Source organism: Ascaphus truei, chromosome 7 (assembly GCF_040206685.1).
Source record: "Ascaphus truei isolate aAscTru1 chromosome 7, aAscTru1.hap1, whole genome shotgun sequence".
In the NCBI taxonomy this organism is placed as follows: domain Eukaryota; kingdom Metazoa; phylum Chordata; class Amphibia; order Anura; family Ascaphidae; genus Ascaphus; species Ascaphus truei.
In genome coordinates, this window is record NC_134489.1 from 74,446,626 (window position 1) to 74,469,727 (window position 23,102).

General features: G+C 41.5%; 1 protein-coding gene across 5 annotated transcripts in view; it reads right to left on the bottom strand.

The window, feature by feature from the left end:
- Positions 1-22,720, bottom strand: part of RAPGEF4 (Rap guanine nucleotide exchange factor 4) — a 206,554-nt gene extending 183,834 nt beyond the window's left edge. For all 5 annotated transcript variants that reach the window (XM_075609051.1, XM_075609052.1, XM_075609053.1 and 2 more), the window contains exons 1-3: positions 22,412-22,720; positions 3,408-3,550; positions 1,194-1,282 (exon numbers count right to left, since the gene is read on the bottom strand). In XM_075609051.1, the coding sequence (XP_075465166.1) occupies positions 1,194-1,282; positions 3,408-3,550; positions 22,412-22,473 (294 nt within the window). In that variant the 5' untranslated portion in view covers positions 22,474-22,720. The remainder of the gene's footprint in view (positions 1-1,193; positions 1,283-3,407; positions 3,551-22,411) is intronic.
- Positions 22,721-23,102: the final 382 nt, after the last annotated feature.

A 23,102-nucleotide genomic window follows, 5' to 3' on the forward strand; every position in this document is an offset into this window, starting at 1 on the left:
GACTGGCAGGATGTGCAGCTTCCAGGATAGCAGATGCAGAAAGTGAAAAGGAGCACACGATCCAAAGGGGCAAGGAGAGGACCCAATACCAAAAAAATATAAACTTTATTGGGTCATAAACCTAAAATCCAACGCGTTTCGAACGCTGGTGCATTCTATATCAATGTATCCATTTTTTTGGGTATTGGGTCCTCTCCTTGCTCCGTTGGATCGTGCGACCCTTTTCACTTTCTGTTTCTGGTTGTATAAAATGACATTAACTTTAGGACAATACCCCAATCTGTGAAGGGCTCTAAAAAAAAGTCCAATAGTCTATTCAGAATCTGTATGGTTTGCTTGGAGATCGGCAGGATAGACCACATCCAAAGTTATATCTAAAAACACAGCCCAGATGTGTCTTTTTAATCCTAAAAACCGAGGAGATACAGTATATACAATCACAATAGAAAAGTGCTTTTAAAGCGTTATGATATAGTCACAGAGAGGCCCGTTTTAGGTGTCACTGTGAGAGAGATAATCTGCAGTCAGCTCATTACCAGCTTCTGTAATCGAACGTCGCGCGTCACGATTGTAAGCTCTACGGGGGCAGGGATTTCCTTTCCTATTCTCTGACGTTGTTGTATTATAATTCCCTGTAATGTATGGTCTTTGTAAGGCAGGAATAACACAGTGGGCACTATATAAACATATACAAATTGCCAAGGCAGCGAAACGTGTTGTGCTATTGACATTCCTCTGTATTTGTGCAACGTGGGACTGCGAGAGGGTGGAGCCTCAACACAGAAGCTTGGAACGAGCTGACTGCAGATTATCTCTCACACAGTGACTCCTAAAACGGGACTCTGTTACTGTATCAGAACGCTTTAAAGCACTTTTCTATTGTGAGTGTATATACTGTATCTCCTCTGTTTTTAAGATTAAAAAGAATTTATTGCACTATGGAAGCGTGCACTTCTCTTTACTTTACTTTTTAGACATACTGTTTTAACAAGTCCGTAGCCCATAGCTTCCAAGACGTATGTTACTTTATACAGTACATCGATACATAAACTGCACATTTCGGCAAAAGTGGTACCAATCTTCTCAGAATCTCCCTGATGACATTTAAAACTATACTACCAACAGAGACCTTCAGAAAAATGAATAGTGGTAGTTAAGAACAAGGTCACTTATCTTAGTGGTATTCCATTTACCTGGTGGCTGTTTGTTTCAGTCACTTTAACATCCAAGGATCCCGTTAGCACAGCATACCAACTTGTGCCGATGTCGCCCTGGCGGTACACTGTAACACACAGGACACATCAAGCTTAGTTTTCATATGGCAGAATTCCAGAAAAATATCTGGTTTTCAATACATTGTGGTGACTTCTAGAAGAGAATTTCTGGGCGGTTTTACACTGAAACGAGTCATTTGAATTTGTATTACCTTTTTACTCACCCATTGTATTGATATTTTACTCACAAATGTATTTCGATAGATTTTTTTTTTTTTTAGATATTATTAACTTTGCTGATAGGATCTCATTTACAAGAGGGTAATTGAAAAACGTTGGAGGCAAGTGGTTTTACTGTAGGTTATACATTTTTATTTAACCTTAAGACCCAGATCCACAAAGTACCATGAAGTCACTTAACATGACGTTAACCTAACTTAATGTCATGTTAACATTAACCGCGTGTATACTTAAAAGGACAATAACGTAACATTAAGCCTTTTTTTCTCCCTCACAGAGCATAGCGTTAACTATTACAGCCGTTGGAAATAATGAGATGCAAATGAAGCATCATCATAATACCTCATATTCACTCAAGTCCGTTAAGATGAACACAGGGACGTGCACAAAAAGGTGAATCGGGGCACTACGGTTTTATTTAAAACTAATTTATTGTTCCAAAATTGCAATTTAGTCACAATAAATTAGTATGAAGCAAATCCGTAGTGCCCTGACTCGCCTTCTTCTGCAGACGTTGGATCACTGACAGGTTTTCCCTGGACCCAGAGCACCGGTGCAGCATATATCTTTATGTTACAGTGACACAGTGACCTAACATTGTTAGTTAGATTATACCTAAATTTGGCGTAGCTCCCATCCAGACACTGAAATAGGGCTTTTACAAGGTCTGGATTGGTGTAATGACAACTCATTTAACTAACAGTGTTATTTCCCTCTCCTCTCGGTATCAACTTAAATTAAAGGCTCCATTTCAAGGACTGGATCAGAATAATGCTAAGATGTACTTAACGTCACATTATTGGAAGATAATGTAACATTAGGCCGCGTGAAATGCGCGCTTCCTCCTCCTCCTGGCGTCAAGCTTCAAATACAAACATGTTTGTATTGTGAAGTGCCGCTCTTCCTGTAGCGCATGTGCACGCGCGCACTATGCGCATATGCATTGGCGTCCTAGTGTTTGTTTCGGCGCGAGCTACGTAGGTCGCGCCATATCCTGCACTATGGACAAAGACATGCTACAATAACATGATGTTGAGCCTGTGCTAATGAGATGTAGAACAATCTGTGTTTTTGCATTTCATTAATTAGCTTTGTGAATCTTCTGCAACGTAACATCCATTCCTGTTTTAGGTAACATCACATTACGAAACCTGATGTAACAGAGCTTTGTGGATCTGGTTGCTCGTGTATGAAATATAGTCTTTTGAGGATTAGGGGGGGTTATTTACTAATGTGTTCTTTTTCCTAGATACTGGTGCTGTGTTTTTTGGGGGGGTTGTGGTTTCCGTTTTGATGCTGGGGAGACCAGTAAATACAGACGAGACCATGAGTATTCTAAAGATTGCCTTAAAATAGCCCGGTTACATTCTGGGTATGTGCTGGGTGTAACCTGGCTAGTTTAAGGCAAGTTTAAGGCATTTCTGCATTGACTAATGACCTATAGGATTAACACAGCAGGGGTCTCTGGCAGTCCCATTCAGTTTGAATTGGACTGCCAGGAACCCCCGCTGTTAATCTGATGAGCCATTAATCAAGGCAGAAATGCTGGGTCTAGTTTAAGGCATGTATCCAGCATGTACCTGGGTCTTTTTGGCGATTGCCACTGGTTTGTGTTAGAATAACCGTGGGCACTACAGTAGACCCAAATTGAAACATTTTCAAAAACTGTTTAGTCCCCACAGAAGAAGAGGAAGCTCTCATTCGTTGTACAGCAATGCATTTTAAGAACCGTAATCACTGTGCAGATGAAATCCCCAAAACTGTATTTATTGTTCAAAACTGTTTTGTTTTAAATCAAATGTTTTCAGATGATCTGAGATTGTGGTAGATTTCAGTTATGTTTAATATTGTATTGAATTTGATCAAAATTGAATGCATATCAGGACTGTAAAAACATAAATGTAACTGCGATTTTACAATCATTTCTCAGTAATACTTTTTACCGTCACTTACAGGTAACTCCCTTTTCCAGGCCTTCATAATATCCACAAAAGCAGATCTGTTGAAGAAGATTTGGATAAAATCTCTCAAATGCTTTTACTTCTTTCAGGCGGGCAAATATAATGTCCACGTCCTCTCCAGAGCGCTCCACGGGCCTAAAAGGTGGAATACAGGAAGGTACTGAATATTTTTTATATCATCTATTATTATTACAACTGAGCCCCATTATAACGCGGTGCTCGGGTCCACATAATGAGAGAATTGCACTAGCAAGGTCATGGGTTCAATTCCCACATGGTGTAGGGGGGAGGTGTGTGTGTGTGTGTGTCTCCGTGTGTGTGTGTGTCTCCGTTAGCAATAAAGCATTGAATGTTATTTAAAATAAATAAATAAATAAACACATTGGAGATGTTTTTAAATTGGGAGCCACGCTCAGACAGCGCATTGTAGTGGATCGCGCTTTAACGGGTTGAGCTGTATTATTATAGCTATTATTATAGTATACCTTTTTTATTATAGGATTACATTCACTAAAGTGGGATAGCCACTTTGCAGCAAAATCTAGCTACTGATTTAATCAGTATAGGAAAGTAATTGCCGTTTTTCCTTTGTTAAATCTGGTGCAGTTTGTTTTTCATCTTCCTGATCACATTCATTGTAAAATATTCAACTTGTTTTCTATTTCTACTTCTTTAACCCAGGCTCTGCTGGAAAAGCTGTTTAATAAGGGCAGGCATAACCTTATAGCGCTCCATGTTAAAATGGTCAAGAAGTAAAGAGTGACCCACTGTGACCCACTGGAAGCATTGTTTGCTAAGCGATAATGGGGAAAGACAGAGTTGCAGACCTGTCTGAGACATGCGAACGTACCCACAAGTGGTATTTTTATCTGCGATTTCTAATTTCTGCGATTTCTAAGAAAAATCTATATGAAATAATATATCGAACTATTCTTGGAAATAGCCTTCAGCTTAAACATTCTAACAATTTTTAAACCTTAATTGCTGAAATATTAACATTAATGCAGCATTTTTTTTAAAGCTGCCATGGGCATCTAAATAGCAAACGCTATACATTTATAAATATATTTTATGTTGTTGTGGGATCACATTTTTTTTAACATAGCTTTAATAAACAAATAATTTAAATTAAAGAGAAGTTGATGCACAGCTGAGTGTTGTCACTTTATTGTAACCTCATTAAATGTTGTGAAGTGGGCGTGCACCTATAAAGCACTAGTATAAGTACTAGTTAGATTGTAAACTAATCTACAGCTTCAGCATTCTATTTTTATACAGATCTACATACATCAGAGACATAACACCATTAATCAGTATGCAAAGGGTACCCCCAAGACCTTCAACTGAGAGCTTGGAACAACAGCTCATAATCATATATTGTACGGCATAACAGTGTACCCAAATTAATCATGCGTTTTTTACATACATATACCTGTACACATACACACACACACACATATATATATATATATATATATATATATATATATATATATATATATATAAACAGACATTACCATGAAGATGCAAAGAGGCGACAGCACTCAGACAGTTTGAAGCAGTATTATGTATTAAACATATAGCACATATCTCCAACGTTTCGAAATGTTGGAGATATGTGCTATATGTTTAATACATAATACTGCTTCAAACTGTCTGAGTGCTGTCGCCTCTTTGCCGCTTCATGGTAATGTATGTTTTTGTTATTTCTATGGGACATGCACCAGCCCACTACTGATTACCTATAGGAGTGCCAGTGACCTTCTATCAAATATATATATATATATATATACTGCAGTGATATATATGAACCAGAGTAAAAGATATACTCAGCTCCTGACGGTGCATAGATGGTCAGAGTTCAGTGTAACTTAGTGTCCTGGATGGGATCACCCCAGCCGGAGTGAATCACCACACATAAAGATAGTCCAGTCCAAAGAATATAAGGTCCAAGTGAGGCCAGCAGTCAGGGGCCAGTAGCAGATGAATACCACAACGCGTTTCGCCCCCACGGTCTTCTTCTAAGACCACCTTATTCATTGGTTAATGTACTGGCATTTAATTTTCTATTAAGTGTATGACCAGTCTCCTGTATGTGATTGTATTGTAGGTTTATGTTTGGGTCACTGAATTATTTCCAGTGCTCCTCTCCCCTGTTCATGTGAGCTATATTTGTAGTTCTATGTTATAAGGAGGGTTTATTACAGTGCTCTACATATGTGTTTAGACATGTTCAGTGTTATTATTGTGTCATGATTCTGTTTATCTGTGTTTCTTGACATCTTTGCTGGTGGGCTTACACCACACATTCCTTTTTACATATTTTGGAGTTTAGGGCATTTGCCTTTATTGTTTTTTCATATCATCTCCTCATTGTATGACCGTCCGGTTCTTAATCACTATGGGTACTTGGTCCCCATAGTGGTTTTATAGATTGAGGTTTTGTTTATTTTTCTCCTTATTTTTGTGTTGTAAGAGTTAGTCCCATTTTTATTTTTTTGTCCATTGATACTCTTTGAGTCCAGTAGTTAGGGTTTAAGTCAGTTTTCTTGTTTTTTTTCTTTTCTTTATATATTGATTTAATAAATGTATTATTATGTTGCATTATAAGTCTGAGTGCTTTTTGTGAGGTTTCTTTTTCTTCTTTTGTGTTTACATACTTTATTCATTCCTCCAGCACCGCCAGCAGAGGTATTCTGTTATTTTCAATTATACTCTGTTTTGGTTTAGATAACATGTATATGTATTGGTTGTTCTGATGCGGTATTCATATTTGTGTGTCATATATATGTGGTGTTCATATATATATATATATGTATATATACACACACACACATATACACACACATATATACATTTTAAGTTGTGTAAAAATGTAAATGTAAAACCTACCCAGACGTTAAAATTGCAAAGCCAGTACAACCAACCTCACACTGATGAGACCCATAAAGGTCAAAACAGCTGTCTGTGAGTGGTTTGACTGGCTTTGCATCTAATCCCATGCTGGGCTTAAAAGCTGTGTAAATAGCAGAGCATTTGCTTATAAGGGTTCCATGTAAAAATGGATTTCAGGCAAAAGGTGACACGTGTGCCCATTGGCATGTCATTTCCCAGAATCCCTTGTTGCAGTTGAAGCTGCAGTGGAATGCTAGGTGATAATGGTGAAAGGCAGGGTTGCAGACTTGTCTAAGACATGTGAATGTGCTCACACGTGGTATTCTTTAGTGATATATATATAATACATATATATACATACACATACACACACACATACAATTTCTCTAAGGATGTCTACACATCCCTCTGTGATGGGCTGAGCGGTCTGTCACTCACCCAGGGACAGCCAGTGAGTAATGAGACTGCACATTGACTGTGTAACATCTTAAGTGTCACATATGGTGTCTGTGGAGTTCGAATTGGAGGTGAAGAATACAAGAACTGGACGCAGGGATTTTCTTTCCTTGCCGCACTTATTGTATTATTATAATTCTCTGTACTGTGTGGTCTTTCTAAAGCGCTGAGTGCAGTCTGCACTAAATAAATAAAGATATACATGCACCCCCCTCTGTGATAGACTGAGCGGCCTCACTCACCCAGGAGACACTGGGGGAGGGAATTTTAATGGCAATGGTGACAGCAAGGAGAGGAGGCGACAGATGAGTAGGAGAGGAGGGATTGTAGTATGCACAGAAAGGAGCAGACACAATAAGGCTGTATCCATACTCTGGGCGACCAAAAGGCCGTACCTCTATGATGCAGACCATAGAGCGAGTGACCGATGAAGCGCAACGGTGCGGCTGAGTTTCAAGCAGACAAAAGATTTTGTTTTGGTCGCGCTACGGCCGGGTCCTGTGAGCGGTTCAGCCAATAAGGGCGAACCAGCTTTGTAACATTACGGCCACTCCTCCGCCATGCCTCCCCGTCGCGCTTCACAATCCCAAAGGCATCGGATCGCTCAAGCGACAGGCGTGCAACTCCATGCGCTCCGTCGCGCGCCTACTATATCTGCGGGCTAAGGGAGTGCAAAGAGAGGGGAAGAGGGTGCAAAGAGGAGCAGGGCATGATTTAGGGTGGAGGAGAGATAGCAAGGAGAGGAGAAAGAGGAGGAGAGAGGGAGTGTCAGCAGGGAGGAGAGTGCAAAGAGGTGCTGGGCATGATTTAGGGTGGAGGAGAGATAGCAAGGAGAGGAGAAAGAGGAGGAGAGAGGGAGTGTCAGCAGGGGAGGAGAGTGCAAAGAGGTGCTGGGCATGATGGAGGAGGGAGGGGAGGAGAGACAGCAAGGAGGAGAGGAGAGGGACAGCAAGGAGAGGAGACAGAGGGATGACGAGGAGGGAATAGAGAGCAAAGTGCAAAGAGAGGAGGAAAGACGGCAAGGTATGTAGGAGGAGGAAACAGAGAAACAGCAAGGAGAGGAGGAGACAGATGAGATGAGTAGGAGAGGAGGAAGTTTAGTGTACACAGAGAGGAGCAGATACAGCAAGGCAGATGGTGCAAAAAGGAGCAGGGTATGATGGAGGAGAGAGTAAGGCCTCGGCCATGTTTACCGCTTGCTTGCTGAAGTATGCTGACGCGCGCTCCCGCTCAGCACTGAGCCCCTACAGCCGCAATTAGAGCGGCTTTAGTAGGGGCTCACCTACGCTTCCCCAAGCGCGCGGAAGCGTTGGTCTTAGGGAATGTTTAAATTCCCCCTCTTGCCGGCGCGACAGGCCGGTCACGTGAGCGGTTCGCCCAATGAGGGCGAACCAGCTCCGTGACGCCGCTGGCACGCCCCCTGACGGCACGCCGGGCAAGCAACCGCAAGGCCAGGGAAAGCACCCGCTTTCCCTGAGCCTCAGCGCGCCTCAGCACACCAGCGGTAAGCCTGGACGAGGCCTAAGGTGGGAAGAGGGGATGAGACAACAAGGCGTTGCAGGGAAGGGTGAAAAAAAGAGTAATGTTTAATTAATAGCCTTTCAGATTTCCTAGATCGGTGTATGTTATGCTGGGTACAGCTAATATATACATACACTGTTTGTTGTTTAATATTATGTACACTATACTGTTGCCAACACTAGAGGTCCTCAACATCCTACAGTACCAAATTAAGCAACTCTATGAAGCAAACATTTTTTGTGGCTAACATGAAAATATATCATATTATTCATTTATTGTAGCCTGGGTCTATTTGATACTCTTCGTGGTTTATGAGGGATGGCACGGCACTACCAATTTGTATGGTCAGAGTTTTTCAGGACTATAAAACATGACAGACTTATTCTCATAGGATATAATGAATTGGTGCTACAGACAAACAGAATTTACCAAATAAATTAAATTGCAATAGTGAAAGAATTTAAAACAAAAGAAACACAATTGATTTCCTTTAATTTACTATGTTTTTCTGAAAGAAAAAGTTTAAGGTTCAGCACTTTTACATTTCTAGATTCCTTTCATCAACAACTGTTTATCCTCTGTAAAGATTTATGTATACATACTTATATTATTACTATTATTATTATTATTATTATTATTCAGATAATTCTGTGAATAAGAAAAAAAAGGGGGGGGGACGGGACCAGGCGCTTCTATATAATAATGTGAAAATGTGCACACATTTAATAATAAACACCTATCAATAGTGAATTAATGTGACCTAATGTGCATATAACTAACAATAAAAAATATATTATAAACACCAATTAATAGTGAAATAATAAATAATCTATATATAAGTGATAAAATAAATGACCTAAACCCAATAATACAATAATAATGAAAAATCTGCTCAACATCCTTAGATTGAACTGTTCGAAGGTCCAATGGTTGTAGAATTTCTTTCTCCTGGTAAAGGGGAGCGCTGGTTGCTCACATGGAATGGTATATGTGAAAAGAGAAAAAAATGCAATAGTATAGCCAATTTAAATAAAAAGGCCCTATCTGTAATATAGCAATGGTTTCACTCACAAACTAAACGAATATAAAGCGTGAATCAGAGATTCTTCTCTCTCTGATAGGAGCCCTTTAAGAATCCTCACACATGGAGTTGTAGGTGGGTCAATGTTCCTTAATCCCTCAGATGATGATCCCCCGAAAATAAAAGGTAGAGAGAATCCCAATAGTATAATATTGCCACAATAGCAGATTGTATTGAAAGTATATGTTATATCACTCACATTTGAAAAGAGTAAAAGTACAGTGGAGAGAACCAACTGGGTGATGCCGCTCGTGTATCGGGTCACAGCGCCGCATCACTTCCTCATGTGTCACTACCGGTGACGTCTCAACCTCTGGCGGAAGTGTCCTCTATGATTACTGCGGTGCCCTCAGTTCCTAGCTCTACACGTCTTGCGTCTCACTCTCCCTGGTCCTCCCACAGCTTCTCTGATCCGATTCAACGCGTTTCACATTAGCTTCCTGAGGAATCGACTGACGCGTTGAATCGGATCAGAGAAGCTGTGGGAGGACCAGAGAGAGTGAGACGCAAGACGTGTAGAGCTGGGAACTGAGGGCACCGCAGTAACCATAGAGGACACTTCCGCCAGAGGTTGAGACGTCACCGGTAGTGACACATGAGGAAGTGATGCGGCGCTGTGACCCGATACACGAGCGGCATCACCCAGTTGGTTCTCTCCACTGTACTTTTACTCTTTTCAAATGTGAGTGATATAACATATACTTTCAATACAATCTGCTATTGTGGCAATATTATACTATTGGGATTCTCTCTACCTTTTATTTTCGGGGGATCATCATCTGAGGGATTAAGGAACATTGACCCACCTACAACTCCATGTGTGAGGATTCTTAAAGGGCTCCTATCAGAGAGAGAAGAATCTCTGTTTCACGCTTTATATTCGTCTAGTTTGTGAGTGAAACCATTGCTATATTACGGAGAGGGCCTTTTTATTTAAATTGGCTATACTATTGCATTTTTTTTCCTTTCTCTTTTCACATATAGTAGAGATTGTGGTACCTCGCTCAAACCCCTAAAATGAATGAATGAGGTCACGTGCTGCCAGGGATAGGTACATGAACAAACGGGGGGGGGGGGGGGGTGAAGAATTTCTTTCTCCTGGTAAAGGGGAGCGCTGGTTGCTCACATGGAATGGTATACTGTATGTGAAAAGAACAAACGGGGTGTGTGTGTGAAGAGCACACAAAATAGATCCCCACTAGGGCGCACCACAGACCTGAGTTGTATTAAATCATGGTCCTAGAGTGCGCAGACATACAACATATAAAAGTTTATTAAATAACTACATAAATAACTTTAAAACCATGAAGCTCCTAGTGCCTCTCGAGTGTTAGATAAGCTAGATCAACAGATGTATGTCAGATAAGGAAAATGATATAACTGTAACTCATTCAGCTTCGCCCTTCCCAAAGAAAACTCCGCTTGAAAGAATCATTGGGTAAGGTATTAATATACCTGTGATTGAACCCTGAGTTGATAAGAGGAGATATTTCTAAGGTGTAATGCTTAGTATAGAATTACCTGCTAAACACCTATACGTATTGGTATGCAGGGTTAATGTCAATGGGGAATCATGGCTGATGTAGTGATGATTTAAACAGTCATGGTATATAGTTATACCTAGGTATATCTACATAGATGATAATGAAACGGCTGGCCTTCATAGACGTAGTACTGAGTGTCAAAGGTATAGAACGCGAGCCTGGTGACTTATTGGCATGGTATATTGCAATAACCAGTGTTGCTGTATATACATACGAGTAATAGCCATAAATGGGTAGAGTGATCCTATGTAAGTGTAGTGATGGTAGAGATATCGGTATTTTTAGATGTAAACTAATCGTCCTCTATGATAGGATACACATATAGCAGTAAACAGTAATACCGAGTCCGATGCTGGAATATACAGCTCTCAATGGTAAACCTCTGATTCAAATTCCCTACATGTCTATTCCCATCTAAGGTGGTATATCAGATCATTACAGGTTTCATCTAGTTGCTCCGTGTGTCCGGGATCATAAGTTTACCCTATTAACTCTTACACTCTGTATTCTGCAGAGCGAAGATGTGCTGTGGCTATAGACACTGAATATTATAAGTGCGGCCGAATATGCTCCCAAATGGAGTGTCTGCGCGGTGGCACGCTGTCAAAATTCCACAAATGTGTACAGGTAAGTATATAGGATACCGCTATAAGTAACTACAAGTTGTCAATGGCTATTTCGTAATTCACACTATAGCGCTATACTTTATTGTTGGATATAGGGGCTTTACATGGCAGGTGCCAGTATAGATAGTACAGCTGAAGACTTAATTGTCTGCATGTTCTGGATCCTTTGTAGTGGCGTTATATAATGAACTTTTGTTACTCTGCGTATAGAGTCCCTGATAGACAGTGTGTTCTGGGACCCTGTCGGCTGTTTGTTATCATGAAATAAGGCAGACTGAAATGCCAGCAAGTGTTTGGTGTTCGTGTATAATAATGATGGTATATATGTTGTAGCACTGCGGAATACAGAGTGTAAGAGTTAATAGGGTAAACTTATGATCCCGGACACACGGAGCAACTAGATGAAACCTGTAATGATCTGATATACCACCTTAGATGGGAATAGACATGTAGGGAATTTGAATCAGAGGTTTACCATTGAGAGCTGTATATTCCAGCATCGGACTCGGTATTACTGTTTACTGCTATATGTGTATCCTATCATAGAGGACGATTAGTTTACATCTAAAAATACCGATATCTCTACCATCACTACACTTACATAGGATCACTCTACCCATTTATGGCTATTACTCGTATGTATATACAGCAACACTGGTTATTGCAATATACCATGCCAATAAGTCACCAGGCTCGCGTTCTATACCTTTGACACTCAGTACTACGTCTATGAAGGCCAGCCGTTTCATTATCATCTATGTAGATATAACTAGGTATAACTATATACCATGACTGTTTAAATCATCACTATATCAGCCATGATTCCCCCTTGACATTAACCCTGCATACCAATACGTATAGGTGTTTAGCAGGTAATTCTATACTAAGCATTACACCTTAGAAATATCTCCTCTTATCAACTCAGGGTTCAATCACAGGTATATTAATACCTTACCCAATGATTCTTTCAAGAGGAGTTTTCTTTGGGAAGGGCGAAACTGAATGAGTTACAGTTATATCATTTTCCTCATCTGACATACATCTGTTGATCTAGCTTATCTAGCACTCGAGAGGCACTAGGAGCTTCATGGTTTTAAAGTTATTTATGTAGTTATTTAATAAACTTTTATATGTTGTATGTCTGCGCACTCTAGGACCATGATTTAATACTACTCAGGTCTGTGGTGCGCCCTAGTGGGGATCTATTTTGTGTGCTCTTCACACACACACCCCGTTTATTCTTTTCACATACAGTATACCATTCCATGTGAGCAACCAGCGCTCCCCTTTACCAGGAGAAAGAAATTCTGTGAATATCATGCTTTACAGAATTGGACTAGTGATACTACAGTATAAAGACACGTGTTATTTATGTGTGCATTTGTATTGCAAAGTATGCAGACATTGACAAGGAAGTAAGTTTATTCAGGATGAGGGTTTGGCCCTAACTTGCAACAGTATCTGTAGACTTAATGGTATAGATCAGGGGAGGTCAAACTCACTCCTCAAGGCAAAGGTTTTAATGATAAGACTAAAAGGTCAAGTTTTCAGGATATCACTGCTTCAGCACAGGTGACTCAATCAGTGGCTCAGTCATTTTGATGGTCACCTGTGCTGAAGCAGGGATGTCCTTAAAACGTGGCCTGTTGGTGGCTCTTGAGGACTGAGTTTTGCCACCCCTGGTTTAAGTAATGTGTGCACAGGTATAGGCAGGTACTAGAGAAGGAAGTGAGGGAGGTGGCAATGTCAAAACTGCAATGCAAGCAGGAAAACAATGTGCTGGGGAAGCATTTATAGGCAGCGAGGAGATAGAAGTATATTCTTTCACTCTACACTCGTAGGCTTTATCCTAATAAAATAATGATATTACAGCACCAAATTAAAATGTACAAGGGGAGGAAGCAATTCTCATCCAGAAGAATTTCAAATTCCATATTGAAGATTGTCTGATTAGTGATCACCTTGCACCACTAATTATCCGTGCTGCTAAAACATCGGACTTACGTTGGCATAATGTGGTTCTTGTGTAAAGCTGTTAGAATGTGTTTACACAAGAGAAACACAATGTTGTTGCCATACCAGAAACATGCGACGCGCTGAACCTTTCTGGAAGAATATCTGTGCACGTGATATAAGTCTATTCATATTTAATGAGTTTTAGATCTCACCAGGATCACAACAGGACATCAGGAAGCTCAGGTTTGTCCTGTGATCTCTTCCTGTTGTCACACAAACCTAACACATAGGCTCTGCAGGCTATATATATATATGGTAGAAAAGGAAATTGTAATCTGCTTTCTAAGGCTGCGTCCATAGAGAGTGCAGTCGTGCGGAGGCTGAGGGAAAGCGAGTGATTTCCCTGGCCATAGTACTCGGGCCGTGGGGGCGTTCCTGGAGGCATTCCCAGTGATGTCGCGGAGCTGGTTTGCCCTCATTGGGCGAACGGCTCATGTGACCACCCTATCGCGCGAGAAATCAGTTTTAACTCCCCCCCAGTTTTAAGCCCCCTCCTGCCTCCACACGCACGCGCCCGCACGCCACATGGACGCGATCACTGCCTTGAGGCAGTCTGATCACACAGTGTGCGGACACGTCCGCGCGGTCGTCCATACCATGGACGCAGCCTTGGGGTGCAATGCTCCTCTTGCCATCAACATCAAACATTAAATACAGTGTTTTACTGGGAATTCTGAGGTATGTAATAACGGGGGATGCTGATAGGGAGGTTCTCCCATCTCTTTTCACACAACGTCCTTCATGATCCAGTATAAAATGGTGATACAAAAGCGGTACAAATACTACTCCTTCAAAAAGACAGGAACATCATTATTTACCATTTTAAGTGGAGTTAAAAAACCATTTTGTTATTAAAAAGTGCCTATGATAATCGGTGATGGTTTCTGGTGAAGGCACCTAGAATTCCAATGGAATTGAACTCAGCACCGTGTCACAGATCACATAGTATACAGAGCCTTCGAAAAATCATTGTTGTCTACTTCATTCATTTCGTCTATGAAGAACTCTATTGTTGGTCCAGTAAAAGGTGTCGCAAGCTTCCAAAAAAAAAATCGGTACTTTCCTGTTATCCAGAGCCATTTCCTGTTATCCGGAAAGTACCCATATTAAATCTAGCACCCCCTCCACTCAACTCCCCCTAATGCCCTCCAACCAGTAAAATGCCCATCCCCACCTCCTCAAACCCTCCTAATACAGATAACTGCCCCTCCCTCCTAATACAGAGAGATAACTGCCCCTCCCCACCTCCTTACACACAGAGATAACTGCCACCCTAACACCAGTAACTGCCCCTCCCCACCTCCTCCTAATACACAGTGGCGCAACAAACAACAACGAGGAACAGCACGTCATCATTTAGAGTCATATAGAGTCATATATAGACGAGGATGTCTTTGAGTCACTGTTGAAAGCAATTAAAGGTTTTTGGCCTCCAAAATAAATAAGTTGTTACTTTGTTTTTAATGAAATAATAAATACGTTTTTAAATAAATAAGTTGTTTTGAATATGGCTCCAGATAACAGGAAATGGCTCCGGATAACAGGAAATGGCTCCGGATAACAGGAAATTACCAAAAAATCTATACTTCAAAAGGAAAGATCAATGAGAGGTCTACTGGTTTAGCAGAAACTTGCTTTGAAAGCATTGGATACAATGTGGTTGGTGCTTCCTGCAGTTCCAGGGGACCTTCTGGGCCAAGCAAATACTTAACTGCTTTTTACCACCAGCCTAAAAGTCCCCACAATGTGTTGATATGGAGTGTGAAAATTTAGGAGGCATAGGGATATTATGAGCCCTATCAAGTGCATAACACCCAATTATTTAGACATTATTGGAAGTATTTAAATTAAAAAGTAGATTTTGATGCTTTACAGATTCAGTTTATTCATTCATCTGTATATCACAACTCTTAAAGTAAAAACAAAGTTATTAGTCTTGTTGGAAATAAAAAGGTATTTATTTTGCCCATGACCTCCTAATTCCAAGCCACGGGCATAGCTATGTATTGCCTGGCAAATCCCAGGGGGCCCGTTCTCCCTTCCCTTGTAGAGACAGGCAGAGGGAGATGGTAGGTGGCGGCGGCGGGCCCCAGTGTTAAAGGATAAGCAGGCCGGTAGAAGAATCATCACTGGAGGCTGCGGCAGAGCAGGACGGCAGGGGAGGAGCGCCCTCTAGCAGTCTGACCCTGAAGTCTTTCTTACTTCTGGTGTCTGCTGCTAGAGCACACTGCTCACCATGTGCTGGCCTGCCCTGCCCTGCCCTGCCTCTGATGCTGATTCTTCTACCGGCATGCTTATCATTTAACACCGGGGGCCCGCCGCCACATGCCATCTCCCTCCACCTGTCTCAATAACCACAGGTAGGCATGGGGGAGCTCTGATGAGGGGGACTGGGGGACATCTGATAATGACGAGGGGGACTGGGGGACATCTGATGATGATGATGATGATGCTGGGGACATCTGATGATAGTGATGAGGGGGACTGGGGGACATCCGATGATGAGTGGGACTGGGGGAGATCAGATAATCATGAAGGGAACTGGGAGAGATCTGATGATGATGATGATGAGGGGGACTGGGGGAAATCTGATGATGATGATGATGATGATGATGAGAGGGACTGGGGGAGATCTGATGATGGGGACTTGGGGAGATCTAATGATGATGAGGGGGACTGGGGGAGATCTGATGATGATGGTGATGAGAAGGAGAGCTGAAAAGGGATGATGAGGGAGAAAAACATTGCAGTCAGTATTATCTTATATTACTATGCTGATTTATTTAAAGTGTATAGTGAATTTTACACAACTTTGGAGGAAAAAGCCAATTAGTATTTGAGGGGGAAAAAAGCTATTGTATCTCATTGTGGATGGGTGCAGAGAGGTTCCCACCCACTACTTTACCGTAAAGTAGAGGGTGGGAACCTCTCTGTACGCATCCACAATGAGATTCAATAGCTTTTCCAGTGGTGGATTTTCCATTAGGCCCGGGCCTAGATATCCCGGGCATATAGATAAGTAACCTATATTTTACATTTAATCTATATTCATATGTGTGCGGTATATTTAATTTTGAATCTACAGAATACGTTGGTTTTTAATGAAAAAAATGTTTGCCCAGGAGCCCGCTCATTTCTAGCTACGCCACTGTGCCGAGCCCAACAACTATTGAAACATTTTGAACATCGCAATTTCAGGTGGGATCTGATTTGTGTAAATTACATTTTGTACAAAATCATGAATGTAACTACACATCTGAAATTATATTTGAAATGACTGAATATGGAGTAGCTAGAAAATGGTATCACCTTATCACAGGCTCCGATCAGTTTGGAAGTTTCCAAAAAGAAATACCATATGGCTACAGTGATTATCTCAGATGACAAAAGGAAAAACAACTGTAACGTTGCACATAAAACTTCCAAAGTCACCTCACAAACGTCTTACAACACTGCACTGGTATATTTATTTATTTTATTTATAAAAATGTTTTACCAGGAGGAAGTAGTACACTGAGAGTTAACTATCGTTTTCAAGTATGTCCTGGATACACAGATATGATGACAATACATGATAACATTAATTTAATAAAGCTTTTACATTCAATTTACAGACATTTCATGGACAGTTAGAGATAAGATTATAGGCATAAGTAACATTTATAGACAAGATTAAAATGGTGTTAGAAGAGGTAGGATAGGCCTGCAATGTGTTAGAAGAGGTCCTGCCTCAAGGAGCTTACAATCTATAAGGCAGGGTAAGGTGAAGTATTGGTTACAGATAATGAGAGGGTCGGTGAGTTTCAGAATGTAATAGAGCAGCTGTAACATTACCAAACGGCGACACCCTTTGGCTGCCCTTCGGCAGATATCAAGGTATACGATATCAATCAAACTTACAACCTATGTAATTGTTACAAAATTATGACTGCTTGAGCTATGGGCAGGGCTGCCGATAGGGGGGGAGAGCCAGGACAATTGTACCGGGCCCAGAGGCTACGGGGGGCCCGGTCGGAGCTGACAGTTGGTCAGGCCCCAGCACCGCCTGCTCCTTGTTTGGTTGCTGGGCCCCAGATTTCCTCACCTCCCTGCAGCAGGCGCCTATCTCTGCTGTTGTTGCGACCCCCCGTGTAATCCCCACCCCCGCTCCGGAAGTTCGGCGGCTTGTAGGCACTGCACTGAAGGCGCACGTGCGCGATGTGCAGGGGAGGAGGTGATGTGAAGTACAAGAGGGGGAAGGTGATGTGAGGTAGAGGGGGAAGGTGATGTGAGGTGCAGGGGGTTGGTGATGTGAAGTACAGGGGGGGTGATGTGAAGTACAAGGGGGGAGGTGATGTGAGGTACAAAGGGGGGGTTATGTGAGGTACAAGGGGGTGGGAGGGTGATGTGAGGTACATGGGGGTGGGAGGGTGATGTGAGGTACAAGGGGGGGGATGTGAGGTACAAAGTGAGGGTGATGTGAGGTACAAGGGGAAGGGAGATGTGTGGTACAAGGGGGTGGGAGGGTGATGTGAGGTACAGGGGGGAAGGTGATGTGAGGTACAAGGGGGAGGAGGTGATGTGAGGTACAAGGGGGTGGGAGGGTGATGTGGGGTACAGGGGGGAGGGTGATGTGAGGTACAAGGGGGGGGGGTGATGTGAAGTACATGGGGGGGGTGTGAGGTACAAAGTGGGGGTGATGTGAGGTACAAGGGGGAGGGAGATGTGAGGTACAAGGGGGTGGGAGGGTGATGTGAGGTACAAAGGGGGCAGGGTGATGTGAGGTACAGGGGTAGGGTGATGTGAAGTACAAGGGGGGGAGGTGATGTGAGGTACAAGGGGGTGATGTAAGGTACAAGGGGGGCGAGGTGATGTGAGGTACAAGGGGGGAGGTGATGTGAGGTACAAGGGGGGTGATGTAAGGTACAAGGGGAGGAGGTGATGTGAGGTACAAGGGGGGAGATGATGTGAGGTACAAGGGGAGGAGGTGAAATGAAGTACAATGGGGGTGATGTGAAGTACAAGGGGGGAGGTGATGTGAGGTGCAGGGGGGAGGTGATGTGAGGTGCGGGGGGTGATGTGAGGTGCGGGGGGTGATGTGAGGTGCAGGGGGGTGATGCGAGGTGCAAGGGGGGGAGGTGATGTGAGGTATAAGGGGGCAGAGGTGATGTGAATTGCACAGGGGGAGGTGGTGTGAATTGCAAGGGGGAGGGTGATGTGAGGTGCAGGGGGGAGGGTGATGTGAGGTGCAGGGAGGGAGGGTGATGTGATGTGCAGGGAGGGAGGGTGATGTGAAGGGGGTTGATATGAGGGGGAGGGGGGATGTGCAGGGGGTGATGTGAGATTCAGGGGGGTAATGGGGGGATGCGAGTGCGGGGGGATGTGTGTGTGATGTGCAGGGAGGGTGATCTGTTTGTGTATGTTGCTATGACATTAACGGTAGTATACTACTTCATATATTATTATCATGACCGCTTTTAACTAAATGAGAGAGGGAAATGAGAGACAGAGCATGCAGGAGAGCGAGAAGGGACAAGCGGGAGAGGGGGAAAGAGAGAGAGATGATTCTATAAATTGGGGGGTGCAGTTGGTTGAACTTGCCTTGGACTCACAAAATACCTCTGATTGCAGCAATAGTACCTTCATTCAATGTATATGAATTTAAAATGTATCTATATTTTTATATATCTATTGGATGTTTATTTCAGTTTTCTTTTGCTTCATGATTCTTGTTAAAGTCTACTCAGAGATTATTAAGACTTTGGGGATTTATGTATTAAAGTGTTGCAGTATTTTTACTCCAGTTTTGCTGGAGATTTTGATAAATGACCACCTTATTTCGTGGACAGCATTCCAGTATATGCATTAAATAACTTGGAGACGTACCTGCTGGTCAAAAAATAGTGAGTAACCTTGAAACTCTTCCGTACTGTAAATATAATTACTGAAATATATAGATTTAATTTTATTAAGAGAACAATATAGCATTGAAAATAATGTAAGATAAGCCCACTTGTTATGTTCATACCAGCATTGGAATTTCAATACAGTGCCGACCTAATTTCATATGGCCACAAATTCCTCACTAACCCCTTCAATATCATAAAAGGAAAAGGGGGGAATGTTGGTAGAAAATCAAGACAAGTCCTAGCATACAGAAATTCAACCACAAGTAGACATGAGTCCAACATGAATACTTAGAGGGACTTCATGCCATATAGCAGTAATTATTACTTTAATTGTTAACATAAAATTTGAAGCACAGTAATATGGAGGGGTGCAGAGGAAAATGAGACAGGGGGTTACTTATTAAACTTCAATAGTGCCGCTATCCCACAGAATCTACCTTTGACTTCAATGGTATTTGTGATAGTGCCTTAATCAGAACGGTTGCTGTTTAATGAATATCTCCCATCTAGGATTATGTATCAAGTTTCACAAATTGTATCATTGCTCCAAAACCAGGTGCAAATTGAGTCAGTTTGGCTGCATGTTATTTTGCGTCAATGTATCATAAGTCCTTTGAGTCCCATTTGGAGAAATAAATAAAGTTATTATTATTACATTGCTCCAACTTTGCGCCTCTTGTGCCAATGAGCATTATAGGGAGTGGTTATAGGAGGAGTTAAGTATGAGATATTCAACGCAATATTGCTATAACTGGTGCCGTTTACCTTTCTCTTTGTGTCATATAAATGTGCCAGATCTCAGGTAGCATTAGACTTTGCACCTAAGTTAGAGCCAAATGTAAGAAACAAATGAAACAAGCTTCATATAGTACACATGGCTGGTTAGGAAAGGTGGATTAAAATGCTGCAGCAGTTTATTGCTATGAGATTAACATGTGTATCTTTCTATGTCAATAATGGATGAAAGTTGTTAGCCTTATAATTATAATTACACCTATAAGTTTTTTAAACTTGTAGCGGACAGTGAGCTATTGTATTGTCTTTAGCAACGTTTTTATAGTTAAAGCAGATATTTCTTCCAAAAACTATTTGGAAACACACTTATAATCAAAGTTCTCCAAAAAATAATGTGCATTCTTTTCCCTTTTAACCCATAAAATTAGCAGGTTCACAGAGCCAGAGAACAAATCTCGCAAGAGAGAGCTAATGGCTGAAAGAAGCAAGTAAATGGGTTAATAGGAGCTCATCAAACAGAGCTTGCCTGAACATTTTAAATAGGGTTTGGCTATCCCTTTCTATTCCAAATGTGTCAGCTTTAATGTCATTATAACATTGGACACCGACAGTGCAGAGATGCAGACAATTTTGCAATCCCTATAAATCAATAGCAGCAGGGGTATTCAACTTTTTTTTGTTGTTTAGGAACCCTATCACTGTAATGTGAAATTCTGCGCAACCCCAACCCTCTCTAATAGTGCATCTGAGATCAGATGCATTGAAAGGAACCTCAACCCTCTCTAATAGTGCATCTGAGATCAGATGTAATGGAAGAAACCCCAACCCTCTCTAATAGTGTGTCTGAGATCAGATGTATTGGAAGGAACCCCATATCCGATGAGAGCTGCGCTCCTGTGTAGATCTTAAAATATATTCAGAGCATATGAAATTCTCACATTCAAGATCATGATATATTTTAGGATAGTATTTACATATTGTATTGAGTTTCTACACATGGGGCTGCAGATGCACACATGACCAGTATATTTCTTATCCCCATGCTTAAAAAGGTAATATTAAATAATCAGTGCTGCCCTTAACTCTACACTACAGGTGCACTGTACTTAACCATTTATTTCTAATTATTTAGAATGTGAATCTATTGCAGCCAAGCATTTGTAAATTTTCTTGTGCAAATTGTATATTGTTCTGCAGTACTTTTTGATAAGTTTATCTGATTTATTATACATTTATCACTGTAAAGAAAATTAATTTTTAACCTCAATTGGATTCACTTTCTCCCTGCAAAAAAATACTATCAAGAGGTTTTTTTTTTTACAAATGCTCATTAACATAGCTGCAGTGTAAAATACACTTCTCCACACACTGATTTATTATTGGCAGCTAACAGTAACTGACTGAGCCAGGGGTTGGCAGGTAATGCCTGACTTTACAGTGAAAGTGCACCTGCTTCCCATTAAACTCATGCTTGATATGGTTATCTGTATTGATTTTGAGCCAAATATTATATGAAATCCTAATTAGCACACGCAAACAATATGTATATTAATCAGCCTGTCACAACCATTGTTTCAAAATGGGCAGCAGACCTTTAGCTACAGTCAACTACTGCAGTTCTAAGCACAAGCGGAAATAAATAATGCTCATGCTTTTCCCTGGCGATTTTGTATATATGCCTAATGGGCACACACAGAGTTTATTGATTCATCCCCTCCCCCAGCATCTTCAATGCAGACTTTATTCCCGGGAATAACAATACAAGGACAAAATAAAAACCAGAAGGAAAGGATCAGGCACATTATCAACACGGGTTATCCCCATTTTCACCTGCATTCATTTACTGTGCATCCGACCAAATCCCATTCCAATTAAAACACCCATGCAATGCATGCATACTGTTACATACACCTATAATATATATTATCTCTAACTATGCATGCAATGTCTTGTATATAATGTATACCCTGTTCACTTATGTAACTATATTTGTAACCATGTATTATTTGTCATCTTATCTCTATGCCCAGGACATACTTGAAAACGAGAGGTAACTCTCAATGTATTACTTCCCGGTAAAACATTTTATAAATAAATGTACAGAAAGGTTCTCTCCTCGCCTTTCTGTGTGTCCTCAGCCGCATGCTGTTGAAATTAGCATACACAGAGACCAGCCATACAACACGCCTGTCACACACAAAAGCACTCCGTATTATACAGGTGAGGGTCGGTACCTTTTATCTAAGCAGGCAATCCATTCTGCAGAGGAGGAATGGGACGCGTGAGCAGCGACCATGTTTGGAACGTTGCCAACTCAGTCTTGCACAGATCTCTCTGCACAGCTCCCAAAAAAACTACTACCACCCGTTTCCGAATTACTAATGCTTGCTGCCAACAAGAGATCAGTCACATAGAATGATGCAGGGGAATATTTTCTTATATGTCACATGTCAACATTTGCTGTGAAAGCACAATACAGCAAGCCAGCCATACACAAGGCTGACACCACTGCAGCCCCTTTCCACTGGCTCAGCTGAACTCTTCTGGAGAGATAGGGGAAAAGGGAGGGGGGGGGAAGGGCTGAGGTGCTGCAAGCGTTTGCTACTACAGTACCTCACATGGTACAATTTTTCCCTGCATGAATTTCAAAATGGGTTTGCTTTTTTTTTTTTTGTTAGCTAACATACAAATAATAATAATAACAATTTTATTTCATAAAGTTCAGCATATAGGGGAAAAAAATTCACAGCCAGACTGTACAATCTATGTTTCTGGTGCCTGAGGCAAGGGGACAAAGGTGATTTTCACAAGGAGCCGACATATGATTCAAACTCAGTGTCATTGTTTACAGTCAGTGTCTTTACTCACTGAGCCACTCCTTCTCCCTACAGATTACACAGATTATATTGTTGCAAAATATTGGAT